Source organism: Piliocolobus tephrosceles, chromosome 3, assembly GCF_002776525.5.
Source record: "Piliocolobus tephrosceles isolate RC106 chromosome 3, ASM277652v3, whole genome shotgun sequence".
In the NCBI taxonomy this organism is placed as follows: domain Eukaryota; kingdom Metazoa; phylum Chordata; class Mammalia; order Primates; family Cercopithecidae; genus Piliocolobus; species Piliocolobus tephrosceles.
The window spans coordinates 20,276,189-20,295,083 of record NC_045436.1 but is presented as its reverse complement, the minus strand read 5'-3'; the positions used below and the strand labels follow the sequence as shown (position 1 = coordinate 20,295,083).

General features: G+C 35.9%; 1 protein-coding gene across 11 annotated transcripts in view; it reads right to left on the bottom strand.

Moving 5' to 3' along the window:
- Positions 1-543: 543 nt before the first annotated feature.
- Positions 544-18,895, bottom strand: part of NEK1 (NIMA related kinase 1) — a 209,473-nt gene continuing 191,121 nt past the window's right edge. For all 11 annotated transcript variants that reach the window (XM_023228849.3, XM_023228827.2, XM_023228872.2 and 8 more), the window contains 5 exons: positions 13,382-13,533; positions 8,489-8,697; positions 7,374-7,504; positions 7,078-7,210; positions 544-1,748 (listed from right to left, as the gene is read on the bottom strand). In XM_023228849.3, coding sequence (XP_023084617.1) covers positions 1,735-1,748; positions 7,078-7,210; positions 7,374-7,504; positions 8,489-8,697; positions 13,382-13,533 — 639 coding nt within the window. In that variant the 3' untranslated portion in view covers positions 544-1,734. The remainder of the gene's footprint in view (positions 1,749-7,077; positions 7,211-7,373; positions 7,505-8,488; positions 8,698-13,381; positions 13,534-18,895) is intronic.

The window sequence follows — 18,895 nt, the reverse complement described above, 5'->3', positions numbered from 1 at the left end:
CAAGTGACTTAATTTCATGTTCAAATCAATATCCTTGCATGTTAAATGGAGAAAAGACAAAATTATCCTGATAGCCCATTTAATGCTAACATTTATGAATCTACAGATGCTTCTACATGTCAACTCCAACACTTATAACAGACCTTACTGAAAAATAATAGCCCTTTTCCTACTTGGCATAATCTTTCCATAACAACACTCTAGAGTCACACACTGCTAATCGCCTGGAGATGGCACAAATCCTATTGTTCATCCTTATTCATGCACATATAACATCTTCTGAAATAGGGCTAAAACAATATTTTCTACTATATTATACCCTTTTCTAATAGTTGTAATAGTTTAAGAATTAACACATAACCTCCGCAAAATATGACCATCTTTCAGGATTGTACAGAATTAAAGCACAGAATTCATTTTCTTCCATTATGAAGAAAGAACTCATCAGGTACAAAACCAACAAAAGTATTCTCAGCTTGATGTGAAAACCTTCTATTGAGAAAAGTGCTAATAAATAAAAGACAATCAATGATATACTTCAGGTAGATAATAAAAATTTAATAGCAATATCAGAAAATAAACACACATATAAAAATCAAGTATTTAGTTTTGGATATTAGAAATAATACACATAATAAATTCAACATACTGATAGTGCTGCAAGATAAGATTTTATTTTTCAAATTACATATTATGCCAACCAGCCTGCTTTGTACTCAGAGGTTCAAAAACTCTGCTTTTATTACGAAGAACATCTGGACTGTAGACAACACTAACGAAACCAGGTTATACTTGGCATATTGCGATTGAAGCTGTGTGATCATCATCTTAATGACCTAACTAAATCTAGGATCTTAGTTACCAAAACTGTCACAGTGTCAACATAAAAATAATTATGTCCTCCTTTTTAACATCACATTGTCCTTGGAACATATGTATGAGACGAAGTTAAAAACCAAAAGAGCAACTTTAAGCTATATGCTAGGTCAATGTTAAATCCACAGACTAATTTTTCAATATAGTATTCCTGGTTCTGGTCCTTAAAGAGAAATAAAGGCATTAAACCAACTTTTTATATGTCAGGAAATATAATTTTGCTATTCTTTCATAATCAAATCTTTCAATGATTTCTAAGACTGTTTCTACAGCCTGTGTGCTAGTTCAGGAGACACACTGGTTGTAAAAGGACTTGAGAATATAAACTTTAAGGCTAAAAATTTCATCTTCAAAATGTATAGATCTAAATAGAGCCCTTGACAAGATGATTTAACGTAGAACTGCTGGCCAGAATGAAAACAAGTACTAGACAGAAAAAAGGTCATTCTTAAAGACTTCATTGAAAAACCACAGACAGGTCCTTCATGACATAGGTAATTCCCTCAACCTAAAGACAATTGCTGAAAGTCAGAGTTACCCTATTGCATAGTAAATCTTCGAAACCATTAAGCCAGGTTCTGGGTCAATGTTTCCTACGCTTTGGTTGGATGATTTAATAAAGTATATATTTTACAGGATTTAACCATGGAATTCAACGAACAAAATAAAATAGATAAAATATTAGAATCTTCATTGAAAAATGGCATGTTTCTCCATCTTTTTCAGGCAATAAGCAAGACCATCTTAAATCTGATTTTTTAAATAAATAATTGCTGTATTTCCCACTGAAGCTTGTTATTCTGATGAGCCAAATTCAAATGCTTTCATATAGTTGAGGATTAAAAATCATTTTGAGGATTATTCATCATTATCTGTAGAAAAAGAAAATAATTCACTTCATTTCAAATCAAGTTGTATCTACTTAAAAAAAAACCCATTCTTGTTCACGCTAAAGAAGAGCTTTCATGTAGTTTTAAACATATTTTTTAAATTATTGTATCACACATTCATTGTAAAATATTCAGACAGTACAATGAAGAATAAAATGGGAAGCAAAAATCCTCTATAAGTGAAAGATAACCAACATTAACTTTATATAAATCCTCCCACAATGCTTTCCCATGCATACACAAATATCTTTTAAAAATTACACTAAAATGCAGTTTTGAAACCTAGGTTTTCCACTGAAAACACCCTAGTGAATGGAAAGGTGGATACATAAGATAAGATTAGAAAATGTTAATGTTAGAATCTAGGTGGTGAGTGCATGGGTGATCACTGTAAAGTTCTTTCAAATTTTCAATACGATAAAAATTTGACAATAAAATGTTAAAGAATAAATCATGGATATATTCTATGTTGACTTCAATGTCTGTATAGTATTCTGTTTAATGGATATGACATAATTAACCATTACTATTTATAGACATTTTTGTTATTTTCCATTTTTTTTAATTCTAAAGATTATAATCAAGTGAATTAAACAGATCGGTTAACTTAATCTTACATCCAAGCACTATCTTCCACATTCTAGCAAAAGTGATCTTTCATTAAAATCCAAGGGTCATACCAATCACTGCACTGCTTAAAACATTCATTAGCTCCCTACTGCCTCAAAATGGAATCCACGCTCCTTAATGTGGATTACAAAGCCCTTCATTATCTGGTCTTTTAAATATTTCTCATCTTACCAAATTTCATTCCCCACCTTCCTCAACTGCCCCTATAATTTATGCTGTAGGAACACTGAATTGCTTATCGTTCCCTACTACACTTTGCATCCTTCCCCGTATGTGTACTTATTTACGTTAAATTCCCATTCATCTTTCAGAATCCAACTTTGATGTCCTCTCCCCTAGGAAGACCTATCCTGTCACCATCACTGTAGTTGGATCTTTGCTTTATAACTTACATACATTTTATTGCTTCCAAGGTAACACTGATCACTCTGTACTATATATTTACTTACTTTTGAAATAATCAGGAAAGTAATGAACACACATATCCATAATATGTAGAATTAACAAAAGCTAACTTTTGGCCATAGTGGTTTGGATTACTTAAGTAAAAGCATATTACAGATAGAGAGTATCCTTTCTCAATCTTATTGCCTTCTCTTCTTCCCCAGGGGCATTTTCAGTACTGTGAAACTGATGTGTATTCTTCCCACTCATGGGTTTTTGCTTTTATTTTTATTATACACATGCACATCTAAATAAAATTGGTTATAAACACTACATAAATGGTGTAATATTCTACTTATTCAACTCATCTTGTTTGTGGGGCTTATCCACATTGATAGATGGAATTTAATTCACTCATTTTAGCTGATGTATAAAATTTCATTATATAAATGCAGCCCAATATTCTACCTAAAATGAGTATGAAGAGAAGGTATGTGTCTCCTTCTTAAGAATCTATAATGGCCAGGCGTGGTGGCTCATGCCTGTAACCCCAGCACTTTGGGAGACTGAGGCAGACGGATCACCTGAGGTCAGGAGTTTGAGACCAGCCTGGCCAACATGGTGAAACCCTGTCTCTACTAAAAATACAAAAATTAGCCAGGTGTGGTGATGCGTGCCTGTAATCCCAGCTACTTGGGAGGGTGAGACAGGAGAATCACTTGCACCCGGGAGGCAGAGGTTGCAGCAAGCCGAGATTGTGCCACTGCACTCCAGCCTGGGAGACAGAGCAAGACTCAATCTCAAAAAAAAAAAAAAGAATCTATAAACTTGGGCTGCTAATGCTAATACTCTATGTGAGAACATGGTAGCCTCTGCCAGATACAGCTGTTATACTCCTTCTCTCCTTGTGGAAGAATTTATTAGGAATACTATCAAATCATTTATACATTTTATTAGCTCTATTAGACTTCTGACTCCGGACAGCATCTAGCTATGGACAAAAAAGCATTAACTTTATCAATGGCTGAAGATACTGATGCTTACCAAACCTGCACCATAACAGTATCAGGAGAGTTAAACAGCCAAGGCTGTCTTTTCAGGACTCATACAATTTCCAGTGAAATAAAACAGAAATGCGTTTTGACAATCTTCTTTTTAACTTGTACCTTAATGACTTGATGTCACTTTCGGGTGAGCTAGATAAAATTTTGCTTACCCCTTCCCTTCTTTACTCTCCCCTTTCCCCAACATAGAGAATAAAAGTGTATAAGTACCATATGCAGATGACATGGCTTTATTATCTCCTAGATGTGCTCTAAAAGATAGCTGTCTGGACAACTATCTCTAAGACAGGTAGGCTGGGTACGGTGGGTCACACCTGTAATCCTAGCACTTTAGGAAGCTGAGGTGGGCGGACAGCTTCAGCCCAGGAGTTCGTAATCAACCCAGGCAACATGGTGAAATGCCATCTCTACCAAAAAAATACAAAAATGAGTCAGGCATGGCCGCTTACGCCAGTAGTACCAGTTCCTCAGGAGGCTGAAGTGGGAGGACTGCTTGAGCCCAGGAGGCGGAGTTTGCAGTGAGTTGAGATCATGCCACTGTACTCCAACCTGGGTGACGGAGCCAGGCCCTGTCTCCATAAAAAAGAAAAAAACAAAAAAAACCCAACCCAAAGCCCCCTAAATAAAAAAGAACAGCTACATATGGGCTCTAATGACTTCCAATATGAAGGACTGCAAAAACAGTTATTCTGAATTGATGAATATGAAAATCTAAATCCAGTCATTTCATTTAACTCTCATGATTAACAATATAAAACAGCAAGTCATCCACATAGTTCAATATCCATTTTGTAACCAGTTTCTTTAGTAGCTATAGTAGTAAGTTATAATATTTTATGGGCTATATTAAATTCTTTTTTTAAAGCTATACCTGCTCTAATGGTATGTACTAAGAGTTTTAGAAAAGATTGCCAGGGTAGGCGTTTGCCTTTAATTGCTTTACATTTTTTTCTAGGCTGAAGGAATTACTGTCAGGCTTTATGATACAGAACGTTGGGGTTCTCTTTTCCTTTTCATTTGTGTACTAGAGAAAATCTGATATTGCTTCTTGAATGGTGTATTAACCTAGCCTGATTCTTGGTCCTCTGCAGGGGAAATGGCCTTCTGTGTAGGCGTATATCCTTTTGAAGCCACTCAGTTGTCAAAAGAGGATGTCAATTCTACCTCATGAATAAGTTGATTGTTACAGTTCTCCACTTAAGGGGCAAAGCAAACTAAAAGCTCTCCAGATACTTGTCCAGCAAAACTGAACCCCAAACACATTGTTGCTGATTACTTATGAAAAGCTCTATTGAAACAATACTTAAGGAGAACCGCCTGGAGGTGGAACAGTCTGAATATGAATAGAATTGGTTTGACACACTCCACAGAATTACTGAAATGGAATCATCCTCTGGCTTCGTGCCATTAACTTACAGCATGACATAGGAGAAACAGTCTCATGAAATCTAAATATTGTAAAAATTACTGAGGATACTTTTCATTCCATTATAGCACTGTTTTGTAAAATGAAGTTCAAGATCCCAATAAAATAAGAAATCCACAAGTACCAGAAAATGTCTACATTTTATATTTTCATTTTGATAAAAATTTTTAATATTTAGAAAAATACAACATCTGTTTTACAGTAATAATTCACAATTGACAGAAATTTTCTATGACTAAGACTTGAGGTTTTTTTTTTATTGGAGTTTATAGACCCTTGGATTCTTGTGCCTGAAAAAAATATTTTTTTGCCCCTGGATCCATATGTTATTCAAGTTTGAGGAACACTGTATGATAGTGCCCTCCTTTTAAAGATCATGGGAAAACTGTTCCTTTGGTTTCAATACCAAAAATAGCTGTCCTCTGAACAACTAAAATGTTTTGTCTCATGAATACTGTGACTCATGTAATTAATTAGGTTTTCTGCTTTGTGAGAAAGACCAGCACCAAATTTGTTTCCTGTTTTTAGAAAATGTGGAGACCTTTTGAACATGAAGTTTATATTCCTCATTCCTGGCTTCATGTTATACTGCTTGTGCTCATTTGTCCAATATGTTCACTTCCCCAGATTTTTTTAAAAACTTAATTCTCTCTCTTACCATATATATATATATTTAAATGCAATTTTAGACTTTTTTGTATGAATATGCAAACAAATTTTGTATGGAATACAAATAAATTTTATAAACACTTTTATTGCTAAAATTAAGCATCAACATTTAAAACCCTTAATTTTAGTCTATGAATTAAACCTTTAAAGTAATAAGATTAATGTTTGGGCAAATAATCTAGAAATAAATTGTTGTTCAAAATTTTACATATTGCTTTTTGTGTCAAAGAGTTTTGCCAGGTGCAGTGACTCATGTCTATAACCCCAGCACTTTGGTAGGCCAAGGAGGATGAATCATTTGAGGTCAGGAGTTCGAGGCCAGCCTGGCCAACATGGTGAGATCCCATCTCTACCAAAAATACAAAAATTAGTCAGGCGTGGTGGCACCTGTAGGCCCAGCTACTCAGGAGGCTGAGGTAGGAGAATAACTTGAACCCAGGAAGCAGAAGTTGCAGTGAGCTGAGATCACACCACCACACTCCAGCCTGGGCAACAAGACTCTGACTCAAAACAAAAAACAAAAAAATATGACTTATTCTAATTTATAATCTTACTTTTTTTTTTTTTTTTGGGACAGCGTCTGGCTCTGTCACCAAGGCTAAGTGCAGTAGCACAATCACAGCTCACTGCAGCTTCAAACTCCTGGGTTCAAGCAATCCTCCCACCTCAGCCTCCTGAGTAGCTGGGACTACAGGTGCTCACCACCATGCCTACCTAATTAAAATTTAATGAAACCTATCATTATGTTGTCCAGGATGGTCTCAAACTCCTGGCCTCAAGCCATCCTCACACTTAAGCCTTCCAAGTAGCTGGAATCACAAGCATGAGCTACTGCACCCAGCTAGGATTATTCTAATTGCTAGAGCTGTCCAAAAATCTATCTAGTAAGATTTTTAAAAATCTCATTCAAAGGTTACTTATAAATTAAATTAAAAATATGGACTTAAAGGACTTAAGTCAGTAAAAGTACATGACAGATCAGTAAAAGTATATGACAAAGTTAATATTATTATTGCTTAAAAGTAATATAGTTTCCATGTAGATTTCACAAAATGGATGTAAGCTGAGTCATATATATGTATCATCTTGTTTTTCTCACATTTATTGAAAATTATACAGACATGTGAGGAAATCTTACCTTCTTGATAGGCTCCATCTGCCATGACTAAATGAAGAATCTTGGCATAAAGATGCTGATGTTCATTTCCCAAAATATTTTGAACTATTTTTGAACAAATTTCAATATTTTCATCTTCATCTTCATGAATAGCCTATACCAAATTCCCAAATATAAATTAATATTTGAATAACTTTCTCTAATTGTAGACTTCACTTTTTATTTATAATAAATCTAATGACCAATAAAGATCATTAACATTTCTCTAACCTTCAAACAGAGCACATTTTAAGTGTTTTAATTGACTTTTCACTTACCTTTATTTTCTCATAAACCTCAAATAATTTTTCAAAGCCCATTTCCTGCTCCAGATGAAGTCTCAGTTCCTCTAAATGGTTAAAGACACTATCGTATTCACATTCACTAGCAGTTTCCCCATCACTGTTATCTAAAAAATAAAATTAAAAAGACTGAATAAAATAACTCTTACCCTAACAGACTAAAATTCTATGACAAATGAATAATGTCATTGAAGTAGACTACTTCTACTTTCATTATAAACGGTTTTTGTCATTTTAATATTTGTCCTTTATTTGGTAAAAATTATGTATAAATCTGTCTAAACAAGAATGTTACTTTTCCTTTATAGATATAAAAAATAAATCAGGATGGAATCAAAACACTCCTAGAGCTGTTACTTAAATGAATACAAAAGTGGAAAAAGCACACTCCATGTTTTGCTTTGAAGCAGCTAACCCTAACTACTATTTTCAAAAGTTGGTAACAAATGTGGGCCATACCATGGAAAAGCCTGCAGAAGGTAGACAACCTAAGACATACATCATTACATTTCAGGAAAGCACCTGGAAAGTATAAATGGCCAATATGTTTTGTCATGTACATGCTCAAGATACTTTGGAAAAAAACATTACTTAGTCTTTTCACATTAGCTTTTCTTCCTAAATTAACATAATATAGTTACTGAAATAGACACACTTTCTATGCATCTTAGGGGTAATGTTATGAAAGAGCAAGTTTCCAAATTTATGAAACGAGTTTTTAGTACTTTAGAAACTGCTTTCAGTGTTAACCCTGCTGATTAATATATGCAAAAATTCTTTCTAAAATATAGAATGACAAGAAAACAACGTTATTCTCTTTATTACTGGAAAAATCAGTCAGGAAATGGAGATTAGAAGAAAAATGCTTCAAAAAAGCACTGACATAATAGGAAAGAAAAAAATTTAATAAAAAAATGGAAAATCACATATTTGTATGAAAAGAAAAAGAGTGAAAAATGGGAGAGACCCAGAGTCATGCTTCAGTTGTATTTAAAGTTGGAAATGGTCCACAGCAGAGATTAGAAAACTATGTTCCACTTGAAATATCTGTAAACTGAAAAAGAAAAAGGTCCAAAACTCTGATTATGCACCTGAGTGCCATTCTTCGTTCAGGGCACTTTCACTGCTGGGATTGTCATCTTCATCCACCACATCTGTCCCATTTGCAGTTGGCTCCACATCACTGTTCTTTAAGACTGACTCTTCTTCTTCACTGTATTCTTCACCAGGTTGTTCCCTAAGTAACTGTTCCATCGAGGCCTGCAGCTCTTGTAAATCTGTGTCAGTTTCTTCAAACACACTGAAATTTAAAAGGTTTAACTGAAAGTTTCAAACGTACTGAAATTTACGAAGTTAAACAACTAAAACTACCTCATGCTGAAATGTTACTTTTACTCAATATGTAGGCACTTCTACTTAAAAAATCCTAATAGATAACAAAAAAATCTGAAAAAAACCTACATCGTTTTTCACCAGTAAGTTGACGATGAACACAACACATATTCTGGAATTCATAAGCCAGACGATGATTTGTTTAAAATGATCCCAACTTGCCAAAGAGAATCACATAACTATTAATGTTACTCATTGCCTAAATTCTGAAATAATGTTTTGATATTTTAAGAGGCCAGACTATAGAAGTTTTTCTAAAACAAATAATAGTAAATTATTTTCTCTTTTATGGAATTCTGTAATTTTCAAAATATCCATGTGGCTAATAGCTAGACACTATACAAAAGGCTTTCCATATAAATGCCCATTGGGCATTTGAACTTTTAGAAACAGAAATACTTAGGAAATTATATATTCATGTTTACAGGATGACCCAGTGAATAAAATGGTCACCAGAAATCTTATCTTTAGATGCTTATTCTTAAAAATGTTCTAAAATACATAATAAATAGATTTTCTGTGTAACTAGCCTATACCAACCATCATAATTCTTCACTGGAGAATCTTGTTTCTAAAGTATTGGTCAGAATATTAATTCTGTTTTCATGGGATTATAGATGCTGGAATGAAATAACTCACATAAATAATACCTTACATTTATATGGAACTTTCGCTTTTTAAATGGTTTTATCCTATTACTCAAATTTTATCCATAAAAAATCACTTTAGAGACATGAAAACTATGAAGCAAAGTGTTTAAATGACTTGGTCAAGGCCACATAGTCAGTAAATGACAGAGCACTGAAATCTAGGCCTTTGACCACTTCTGTAATATCCGAGGAACATACTCAGAAAATTTTTTTTCCTTTTATGATTTGCTTCTTTCTCCTAACATGGAATGTAAATGGAAAAGTTTGTAGACTAAAGGAGTTAATTGATGTTTTAGATGTCTGAAGACTTCTGAAAGAGATTGTGAACCTAAGCCGAGGATTTCATCTATCGGGAATGCAATGCTTAATAGGACACAAGGGCTAATTAAGGCCTTTCTAAGAGTTTAGACTCAAATCAAATATTTACTGAAGAACTAAAATATAAACACTATTGTGCAAGACTGTCAATATAATTTCCATTAATAGAAAGAGTAAATAATCTTTTTATGTAGAAATATCTTCATTTTGTACTTATATATACAAACTCCTATAATTTGACTTGTAGGAGCTATAGAAAATCTAGGCATCTAATTAGAATGAGAAAATAGTGTCTAATCTCTTGACTCATCCCACTAGTAGCATTTAACTTAACATACAATTACAAGACTAATTTAGGCTGGGTGCAGTGGCTCACGCCTGTAATCCTAGCCCTTTGGGAGGCAGAGGCAAGAGGACTGCTTGAGGCCAGGAGTTTGAGACCAGAATGGGCAACATAGCGAGACCTCTCTAGAAAAATATTGCAAAAAACTTGGCTAGGTGTGGTGGCATGAGCCTATATTCCTAGCTACTAGGGAGTCTGAGGCAGGAGGACTGCTTGAGCCCAGGAGTCCAAGACTGCTGTGAGCTATGATTATAGCACTGTACTATAGCCAGGGCAACAGAGTAAGACCCTATCTCCCAAAAAAATTTTATTATAAAAAAAAAATCAACGGAGCATGCACACCTGCTATGTACCATTACTACAACGAGTAAATATTGACCTGTTCATAAAATCATCTAGTGGCTAGCCTAGAGGAATTAGTGCCCTCTGCAGATGGTATTCAATTGAGGCAGCTAAGCTTGCCACTGTAAGAAAGTATGAGAAGATTAAGATCTTTTACTAAATGAGCACCAAAAAACTTTAAGGTACTTAAAAAAAATCTGGTCTTGAATTCAGTTTTTAGTTGGCTTTCTTATAAAACCCTGACTAAATTTTAGACCAAAAAAAAAAAAAAATAATAATAATTTTCCAAAGACAAACATCAAGTGAAATATCCCTATAACAATATGAAATAACATCCTTTAAAAACAACTTGGTTTTCAGATTTTTCAATTAATACTAAAGGCTTCTAACTTAAGTTTTAAAATAATATTCTTTCATCAATTGTTCATTAAAAGAACACATGCATAACACAAACTTAGCAGCTTAGAAGAAAGAAAAAAATAAAAGAACACAAGCCACAAATAAGCTGCAGTTCATTCAGATAAAAATAAATGATTTCATAAAATTTTGGGAAAAAAATTAAAAAAAATTTTACTTAGCAGTTTGTCAACAATAAAAATCCTAAATGTTGTTATGTTCTCCAATAGGATTAATAAAAACACAATATTTCAGTGTTCAATGACCACAGTCAAGTAGAAGAAATAAAAGTAAAAAGGTAACTTTTCTTCTAGATTGTAAGGTCATTAGTAAAAATCTACAGAACTCTAAGAAAAATGAAAAAGGCAATCTTTTAAAAATAAAGTTTCAGTAGAAACTTAAGAAGTTTGCAAGGACAAGGCTTAAAAAAGAACCAAAAACCAGAAAATAAAATGTGCCAGCGGCATCGATCTATGTAACTCATTACGGAAGAAAACATTATGAGAGTGATATAATACTTTCAATCAGATCAAAATACAAGTTCTTTCCAAAGGTAAAAGTAAAAAACAGAAACAAGTTCAAAGAAATTACAAAATAAATTATAAAAAATTCTAATATTTTATAACTTTTTCTCCTGGTGATTTGAACACACTGTACCTTCTCGCCTTATTTTAGGAAACTCTGGTTTTATTACCCCAAAAAGTGTGTAACATTTGTCTGAGGGGGTTGAGAGGGCTGACCAACACTGAACAAGGTAAAGGAAGGTTCTTATCTAAGGGGCCATCACTCCTCACAGCTCTCAGAGGTATTGCTTGTTAAATTTCCCTCCTAGATTCAGGATTCCCCACGAATCACAAAGAAAGCAATTTTGTGAAAACAACCCAATTACATGCAGACCACATGTGTGTACTTAGACATGTGTACACACACACACGAACAAAACTAGTCAACTCGTAACTCCCCATTGCCATGGCTTTGAAATTATACATGGCAGGAGGTGGATGTGGAGCTTTCTGGTCATTCTCCTGGGAAACTGTAGAGCACAGTCATGAATTGCTTAACAACAGGAAGCATTCTGAGAAATGCATTGTTACAGCCAATTTCATTGTTGTGCTAACATCATAAAATGTACTTACATAAACCTACTCAGTATAGCTAACTACATACCTAGGCTATATAGTAAAGCCTGTTACTCCTAAGCTACAAACCTGTACAGCATATGACTGTAGTCAATACTGGAAGCAACTGTAACACAACGATATCTGTCTATTCTAAATATATCTAAACATAGAAAAGGTACAGTGAAAACACTGTATAAAAGATAAAAAATGGTAAACTTAATAGGGTACTTATCTTAGGTCATTACTATACACTACCATAGACTTATAAACACAGTATGTGCTTAGGCTACACTAAATTTATAAATTTATTTTTCTGCAATAATAAATTAATGTGGCCAGGCCCAGTGGCTCACACCTGTAATACCAGCTATTTGGGAGGGTGGGGTAGGAAGATTGTTTGAGCCCAGGAGTTGGAGGCTGCAGTGAGCTATCATCATGCCACTGCACTCCAGCTTATTTATTTTTCATTTTTGAGACAGGGTCTCACTCTGTTGCTCAGGCTGGAGTGCAGTGGCATGATCACGGCTCACTGCTGCCTCAAACTCTTGGGCTCAAGTGATTTTTCCACCTCAGCCTCCTGAGTAGCTGGGGCTACAAGGTGTGTGGTAACAAACCTGGCTATTTAAAAAACATTTTTTTGGCTAGATGTGGTAGTAGCTCATGCTTGTAATCCCAGCACTTTGGGAGCCCGAGGTGGGCAGATCGCTTGAGGTCAGGAGTTTGAGACCAGCCTGACCAACATGGTGAAACCCCGTCTCTACCAAAAATACAAAAATTAGCCAGGTGTGGTGGTAAGTAATCTCAGCTACTCAGGAGGCTGAGGCAGGAGAATCACTTGAACTTGGAAGGCAGAGGTTGCAGTGAGCCAAGATCACGCCACTGCACTCCAGCCTGGGTGACAGAGCAAGAGTCCATCTCAAAAGAAAAAAAATTTTTTTGTAGAGATCATGTCTCACTGTGTTGCCCAGGCTGATCTCAAACTACTGGGTTCAAGCGTTCCTCCTGCCTTGGCCTCCCAATGTGGTTGGTGGGATTGTAGGCGTGAGCCACTGTGTCCAGCCTGCACCCCAGCTAGGTAATAGAGACCCTGTCTCTTAAAACAGATAAATATACAGAAGACATAAAAGCAGAGGTTAATGATGAAAAAAAAAAAAGCTAGGTAAGTTATCCCCTCCTTTTTCCATATAAATTCAGAAACTCTTTTAATGCTGTTTACCAATGACATTATAGCCACTGTGTCCAGCCTGCACTCCAGCTAGGTGACAGAGTGAGACCCTGTCTCTTAAAATAGATAAAAATAATATAGAGAAGACATAAAAGCAGAGGTTAACGATTTAAAAAAAGAGCTAAGTTATTCCCTCTTTTTTTACATATAAATTCAGAAACTCTTTTAATGCTGTTTACTAATGACATTATACTTACATGTCTTCAGAATCAGAAGGTCCTTCTTTAATGTTTTCATCTTCAATTTCTTCTATTTCAAGATTGTCTTGACGAACATCTCCTACGGTGGGAACATCCATAAGGGTTCTGAACAGCTTTGAGAGATCTGGAAGTGAACATGTCCTTAACATCTAAAATAAAAATCAACAAATTTCTTATTAGGAGAAAGATAATTAAAACATGAAAATGAGAGAAAACTAGAACTAACCACAATTTTGTTACACAGGTATACATATAAATACATATATATAAAATATTTTTAGAGCGAGAGGATTCAAAGGTGACTTGCATAAAGCTAGAACCTAATTATCTTGAATTTCAGCTCAGTCTTTTTTCACAGGAAACTAAACTTGTGAGTTACGTTTGGGTTCTAGCACAGGAATTCCCTGATACCACCTTTGAAAAGTGGGAGAGGTGTTTGTTTAGGTATACACATGGAATGGACTTGGATATCTGTCAGGAATCAGGCAGTGCTAGAAACTACCTGTTTTCTCCTTCTCACTCATGACCCATCTGTTCCTCTTTTATGGTGTTTCTGCTAAATGTTCCTCTCATCTTCCTATGGTCAATTTGCCCCACACAGTCTTGCCCAAATGCTGCAGTATGTTAGTCTGAAGTTTGGCTAAGCGCCACCACACATAATCGATGGCCCCTTGTTATCACTCAATTGTAGGAACTGCTGATTAGCCACATACTGGTGAAATCAGGGGCCTCAAATCAGTGCAGAGAGAAGCCTATCAGTGCTTCCCTGACCATGGGACTGAGTGAAACCTTTCTCACTAGAACAGAAGGCTGGAAGGACAAGCACTTTGATGTCAATGCTGAGTATAATTTGTAGGAACAGTAAGAAGAAACTCAGCCAACTGAGTTGAGGAAAGAAAAAAGCACAGTTGAGGTGTTGAAAATGTGAATCTGTACTGTATAAGACAAGGAATAATAGAAATAGCCTCTGTCCAACAACCTTTCAACAATTAGAATGTGATAGATAGACAGAGCTATGAAACAACTACCTACATACATAACTCTCACAGCTGGGTTAACCCTAAAGGAATCTGTGAGATTTGAAACATGACTACTAAGGCACTGATAAGAACTCTTCACCAGATGGGAGCCTGTGATGAAAACACAATGTTTAGCATATTAATGAAAATTTATATACTTGGCCAATTTTATTGGTACAATCTGTTTTTGAGAATAATGAAAAAGATTTCCATTATTTGAACATAATTTAAATGTTCTCACATTCAAGGGAAAAACTGTTAGGAACTACAAGTTGGTAAAAGTACACTGCTTATTAAATCACTTAGTGATGGTACCGAAAGTATTTCTTTTGCTGAATTTCCCACTGTCTGCAGAATAACACTTTCCTTGTTAATTATTTTAATGGTTTGAACCATGTATATTATAAACTAGCACTATGTACCAGAAATGGTTTCCTTAGGTACCTGCTAATCAATAAATAGCACATAAGCATTATATACTTAAATTTGAGGGGACTACATAAAATAATGCAATATTTTTTAGGCTAAGATACATTTTGGCCCTGATAAAATAATCTCAATTCTAGTTTACTCCTTTTGCTAACCAAAAGAAATTTCAAGTGGTCATGTAATTTGACAACTTACCTGCCGGAACAGGTTTATACCAACCCACTAATCTGACAGCTATCAACTGGATAAGCCCATCATGTTCACAGTATTCCCTGGTAGACTAATAAGTCCCCCCACTTACTCCCCCTTGGCTTTGGAGGTTTTTTTCCCTGTAGATTTATTTATTTATTTATTTTCATTTTTCCTTTTCATCTTTTTAACAATACAAATGATTTTTTTATTTTAATAGTTTTTGCGGTATAGGTGATTTTTGGTTACATGAGTAAGTTCTTTAGCGGTGATTTCTGAGATTTTGGTGCATGCAACACCCAAGTAGTGTACACTGTACCCAATGTACAGTCTTTTATCCCTCACCTACCTCTTACCCTTTCCCCCTTGAGTCCCCAAAGTCCATTATATCACTCTTATGCCTTTGTGTCTTCACTTATTCCCACTTATAATTCCCACTTATTCACTAGTTCCCACTTATAAATGAGAACATATGCTATTTGGTTTTTTATTTCTGAGTTATTTCACTTAGAATAATGGCCTCCAGCTCCATCCAAGTTGCTGCAAAAGACATTATTTCATTCTTTTTAATGGCTGAGTAGTCTTCCGAGGTACGAGGTACGTATATTTCACATTTTCTTTACCCACTCTTTGGTTGATGGGCAGTTAGGTCATTTCCATATCTTTGCAATTGCAAATTGTGCTATCAACATGCATATGCGTGTGTGTGTGTCTTTTTCATATAATGACTTCTTTTCCTTTGGGGAGACACCCAGTGGTGGGATTGCTGGATTGAATGATAGTTCTACTTTTAGTTCTTTAAGGAACCTCCATACTGTTTTCCATAGTGGTTGTACTAATTTACATTCCCACTAGCAGTGTAAAAGTGTTCCCTTTTCATCACATCCAAGCCAACATCTATTGTTTTACTTACTATTATTATTATTTTTTTTTGAGACGGAGTCTCACTCTGTCGCCCAGGCTGGAGTGCAGTGGTGCGATCACAGCTCACTGCAAGCTCTGCCTCCCAGGTTCACGCCATTCTCCTGCCTCAGTCTCCCAAGCAGCTGGGACTACAGGCGCCTGCCACCACATCCAGCTAATTTTTTGTATTTTTAGTAGAGATGGGGTTTCACTGTTTTAGCCAGAATGGTCTCGATCTCCTGATCTCGTGATCCACACGCCTTGGTCTCCCAAAAGTGCTGGGATTACAGGTGTGAGCCACCGTGCCCGGTCACTTATTGTTTTTGGACTTCTTAATTATGGCCATTCTTGGCCAGGCACAGTGGCTCGCTCACACCTGCAATCCCAGCACTTTGGGAGGCTGAGGCAGGTGGATCACTTGAAGTCAGGAGTTTGAGACTAGCCTGGCCAACATGGTGAAACTCTGTCTCTACTAAAAACACAAAAATCTGCCAGGTGTGGTGGCGTGTGCCTGTAATCCCAGCAACTGGGGAGGCTGAGACAGGAGAATTGCTTAAACCCAGGAGGCGGAGGTTGTAGTGAGCCGAGATCACACCACTGCACTCCAGCCTGGGCGACAGAGCGAGACTTCATCTCAAAAACTAAAGAAAAGAAAAGCAATTAAAATGTCTAAACCAACACAAAATAAGAATTATGGCTGTTCTTGCAGGCATAAGTGGTATCTCATTGTGGCTTTAATATGCATTTCCCTGATGATTAGTGATGTTGAGCAGTTTTTCATGTTTGTTGGATGTTTATATTCTTTTAAGAAATGTCTATTCATGCCCTTTGCTCACTTTTTGATGCGATTGTTTTTTTCTAGTTTGTTTGAGTTCCTTGTAGATTCTGGATACTAGACTAGTAAGTTTGAAGCAGTTTATTCATCTTTGGGCAAGAGAATTTTATAAAAGAACACTTTCAGTTCTATAATTCTGATTCTACTATTTCTATGTTGTTTAAACAATATTCTATAGTTTTAACATCCATAAAAAGAACTCTTTCTGAAAATAACGGCTCATCTATATAACACACTGCCTGAGGTCTTACTTCATGTATAGTTTGTTTGTTTTTTTTCATGATTTTTACATAATAATTTACACATCTAGCATGTGGTACCATTAAAAATTCAAACAGGAGTACAAAATTTTAGGGAACCTTAAAATATTTCCTTCAGTTTTTATTGTTGGTTAGTTCTATTTTTTTCAAAGATGTAGAGAACCATATAACATAGTGAATGAATTCAGTATTACTTGCATTAACTGAACTTCAACTAAAAAATTCTACTCCTTGTAATCCCAGCACTTTGGGAGGCCGAGGTGGGCGGATCATGAGGTCAGGAGATCGAGACCATCCTGGCTGACAGGGTGAAACCCCGTCTCTACTAAAAAATAGAAAAAATTAGCTGGGTGTGGTGGGGGGCACCTATAGTCCCAGCTACTCTGGAGGCTGAGGCAGGAGAATGGCATGAACCCGGGAGGCGGAGCTTATAGTGTGTTGAGATTGCGTCACTGCACTCCAGCCTGGGCAACAGAGCGAGACTCCGTCTCAAAAAAAAAAAAAAATTCTACTCAAAATTGTTCTAATTCACTCTTTGAACTTCAGTAGTTTTCATAGGAAATCAGGAAGTAGTGGTATTCTAGTTACACTACCAAATGGCTTATGATGGGCACATCTGTTTAGCCTGTTTACTGCAATTAAATGCTGCTGCTGCTCCCTAAGAATAACCTCTGTGAATATCTGCTTACTTCAATCCATAAATCAGGCTTGAAATGGATTTAAAACATTAATTTAAAAATTAGGAACACTTCCCAAAGGCAAAAACTATGGACATTATCTAAGAATGGAATACTTCAACAAATCAAAGAGATCTAAAGTACGTGCTATTTATGTGAATTATACGTTAATCATTTTTTGCCACTTTGCATTTGCTTTAACAAGAAATTCTCAAGTTTTCATAAAGGAGATCAGTTTTTCATCCCACTCCTTATCCACAGAACACATCTGGTCTCTCTCCATCCCTTATTCACTATCACCTAAAGTGAAGAAACATGAGCTGATTGAAGGCAAATTTGCAAGAGGGCACTGACAATAAAGTGTGTGTCCTTCCTGTTCTTTCTCAGATTTGCCTGCCACAAAGTGCATGCGTATCCTGTTTCCCTTCTGTTGCCTTGTGGTGAGCACAAATAGCTCAGGCCTACGCCCGCTTTCTAGGGACAAGATGGGTCTCACTCTCAGTCTTCCTGCTACTGGAGCTTGATGGATATAAAGCTCTTATTGTGGGTTAAGGAATTTTGTTCTTCAGATTCCAAGGACTAGTCATTGGAGGAAAATATTGAGAGGCATGATTTTAGGCCAAATCTAAGCCCACATTTTCCAGCAGAGCTTTATCAAAAATAAAACTGATATTATGATCTTTATCTGACTCTGTTTTTTTTTTTTTTCTTGGTTTTGTTTGTTTTTTTTAAGACCTCGGTGGTCATGACTGACTTTTTTATTTTTTTATTTTTATTTTTTTGAGACAGTGTCTTGCTCTTGTTGCCCAGGCTGGAGTGCAATGGTGCAATCTTGGCTCACTGCAGCCTCTGCCTCCTGGGTTCAAGTGACTCTCCTGCCTCAGCCTCCCGAGTAGCTGGGATTACAGGCGTGTGCCGCCACACCTGGCTAATTTTGTATTTTTAGTAGAGATGGGGTTTCACCATGTTGGCCAGGCTGGTCTCAAACTCCTGACCTCAGGTGATCTGCCTGCCTCAGCCTCCCACAGTGCTGGGATTAGAGATGTGAGCCACTGCGCACGGCCATGACTGACTTTTATGTCATTTTAACTGGCTGCAAATGAAGCGGAGTTAGCAGGTAATTTTCGTATCTCAATCTACTTCAGATTTCATAGGATTATAAATTAATCAAATCTTGAAAATGTTACTATTTTTAAAAA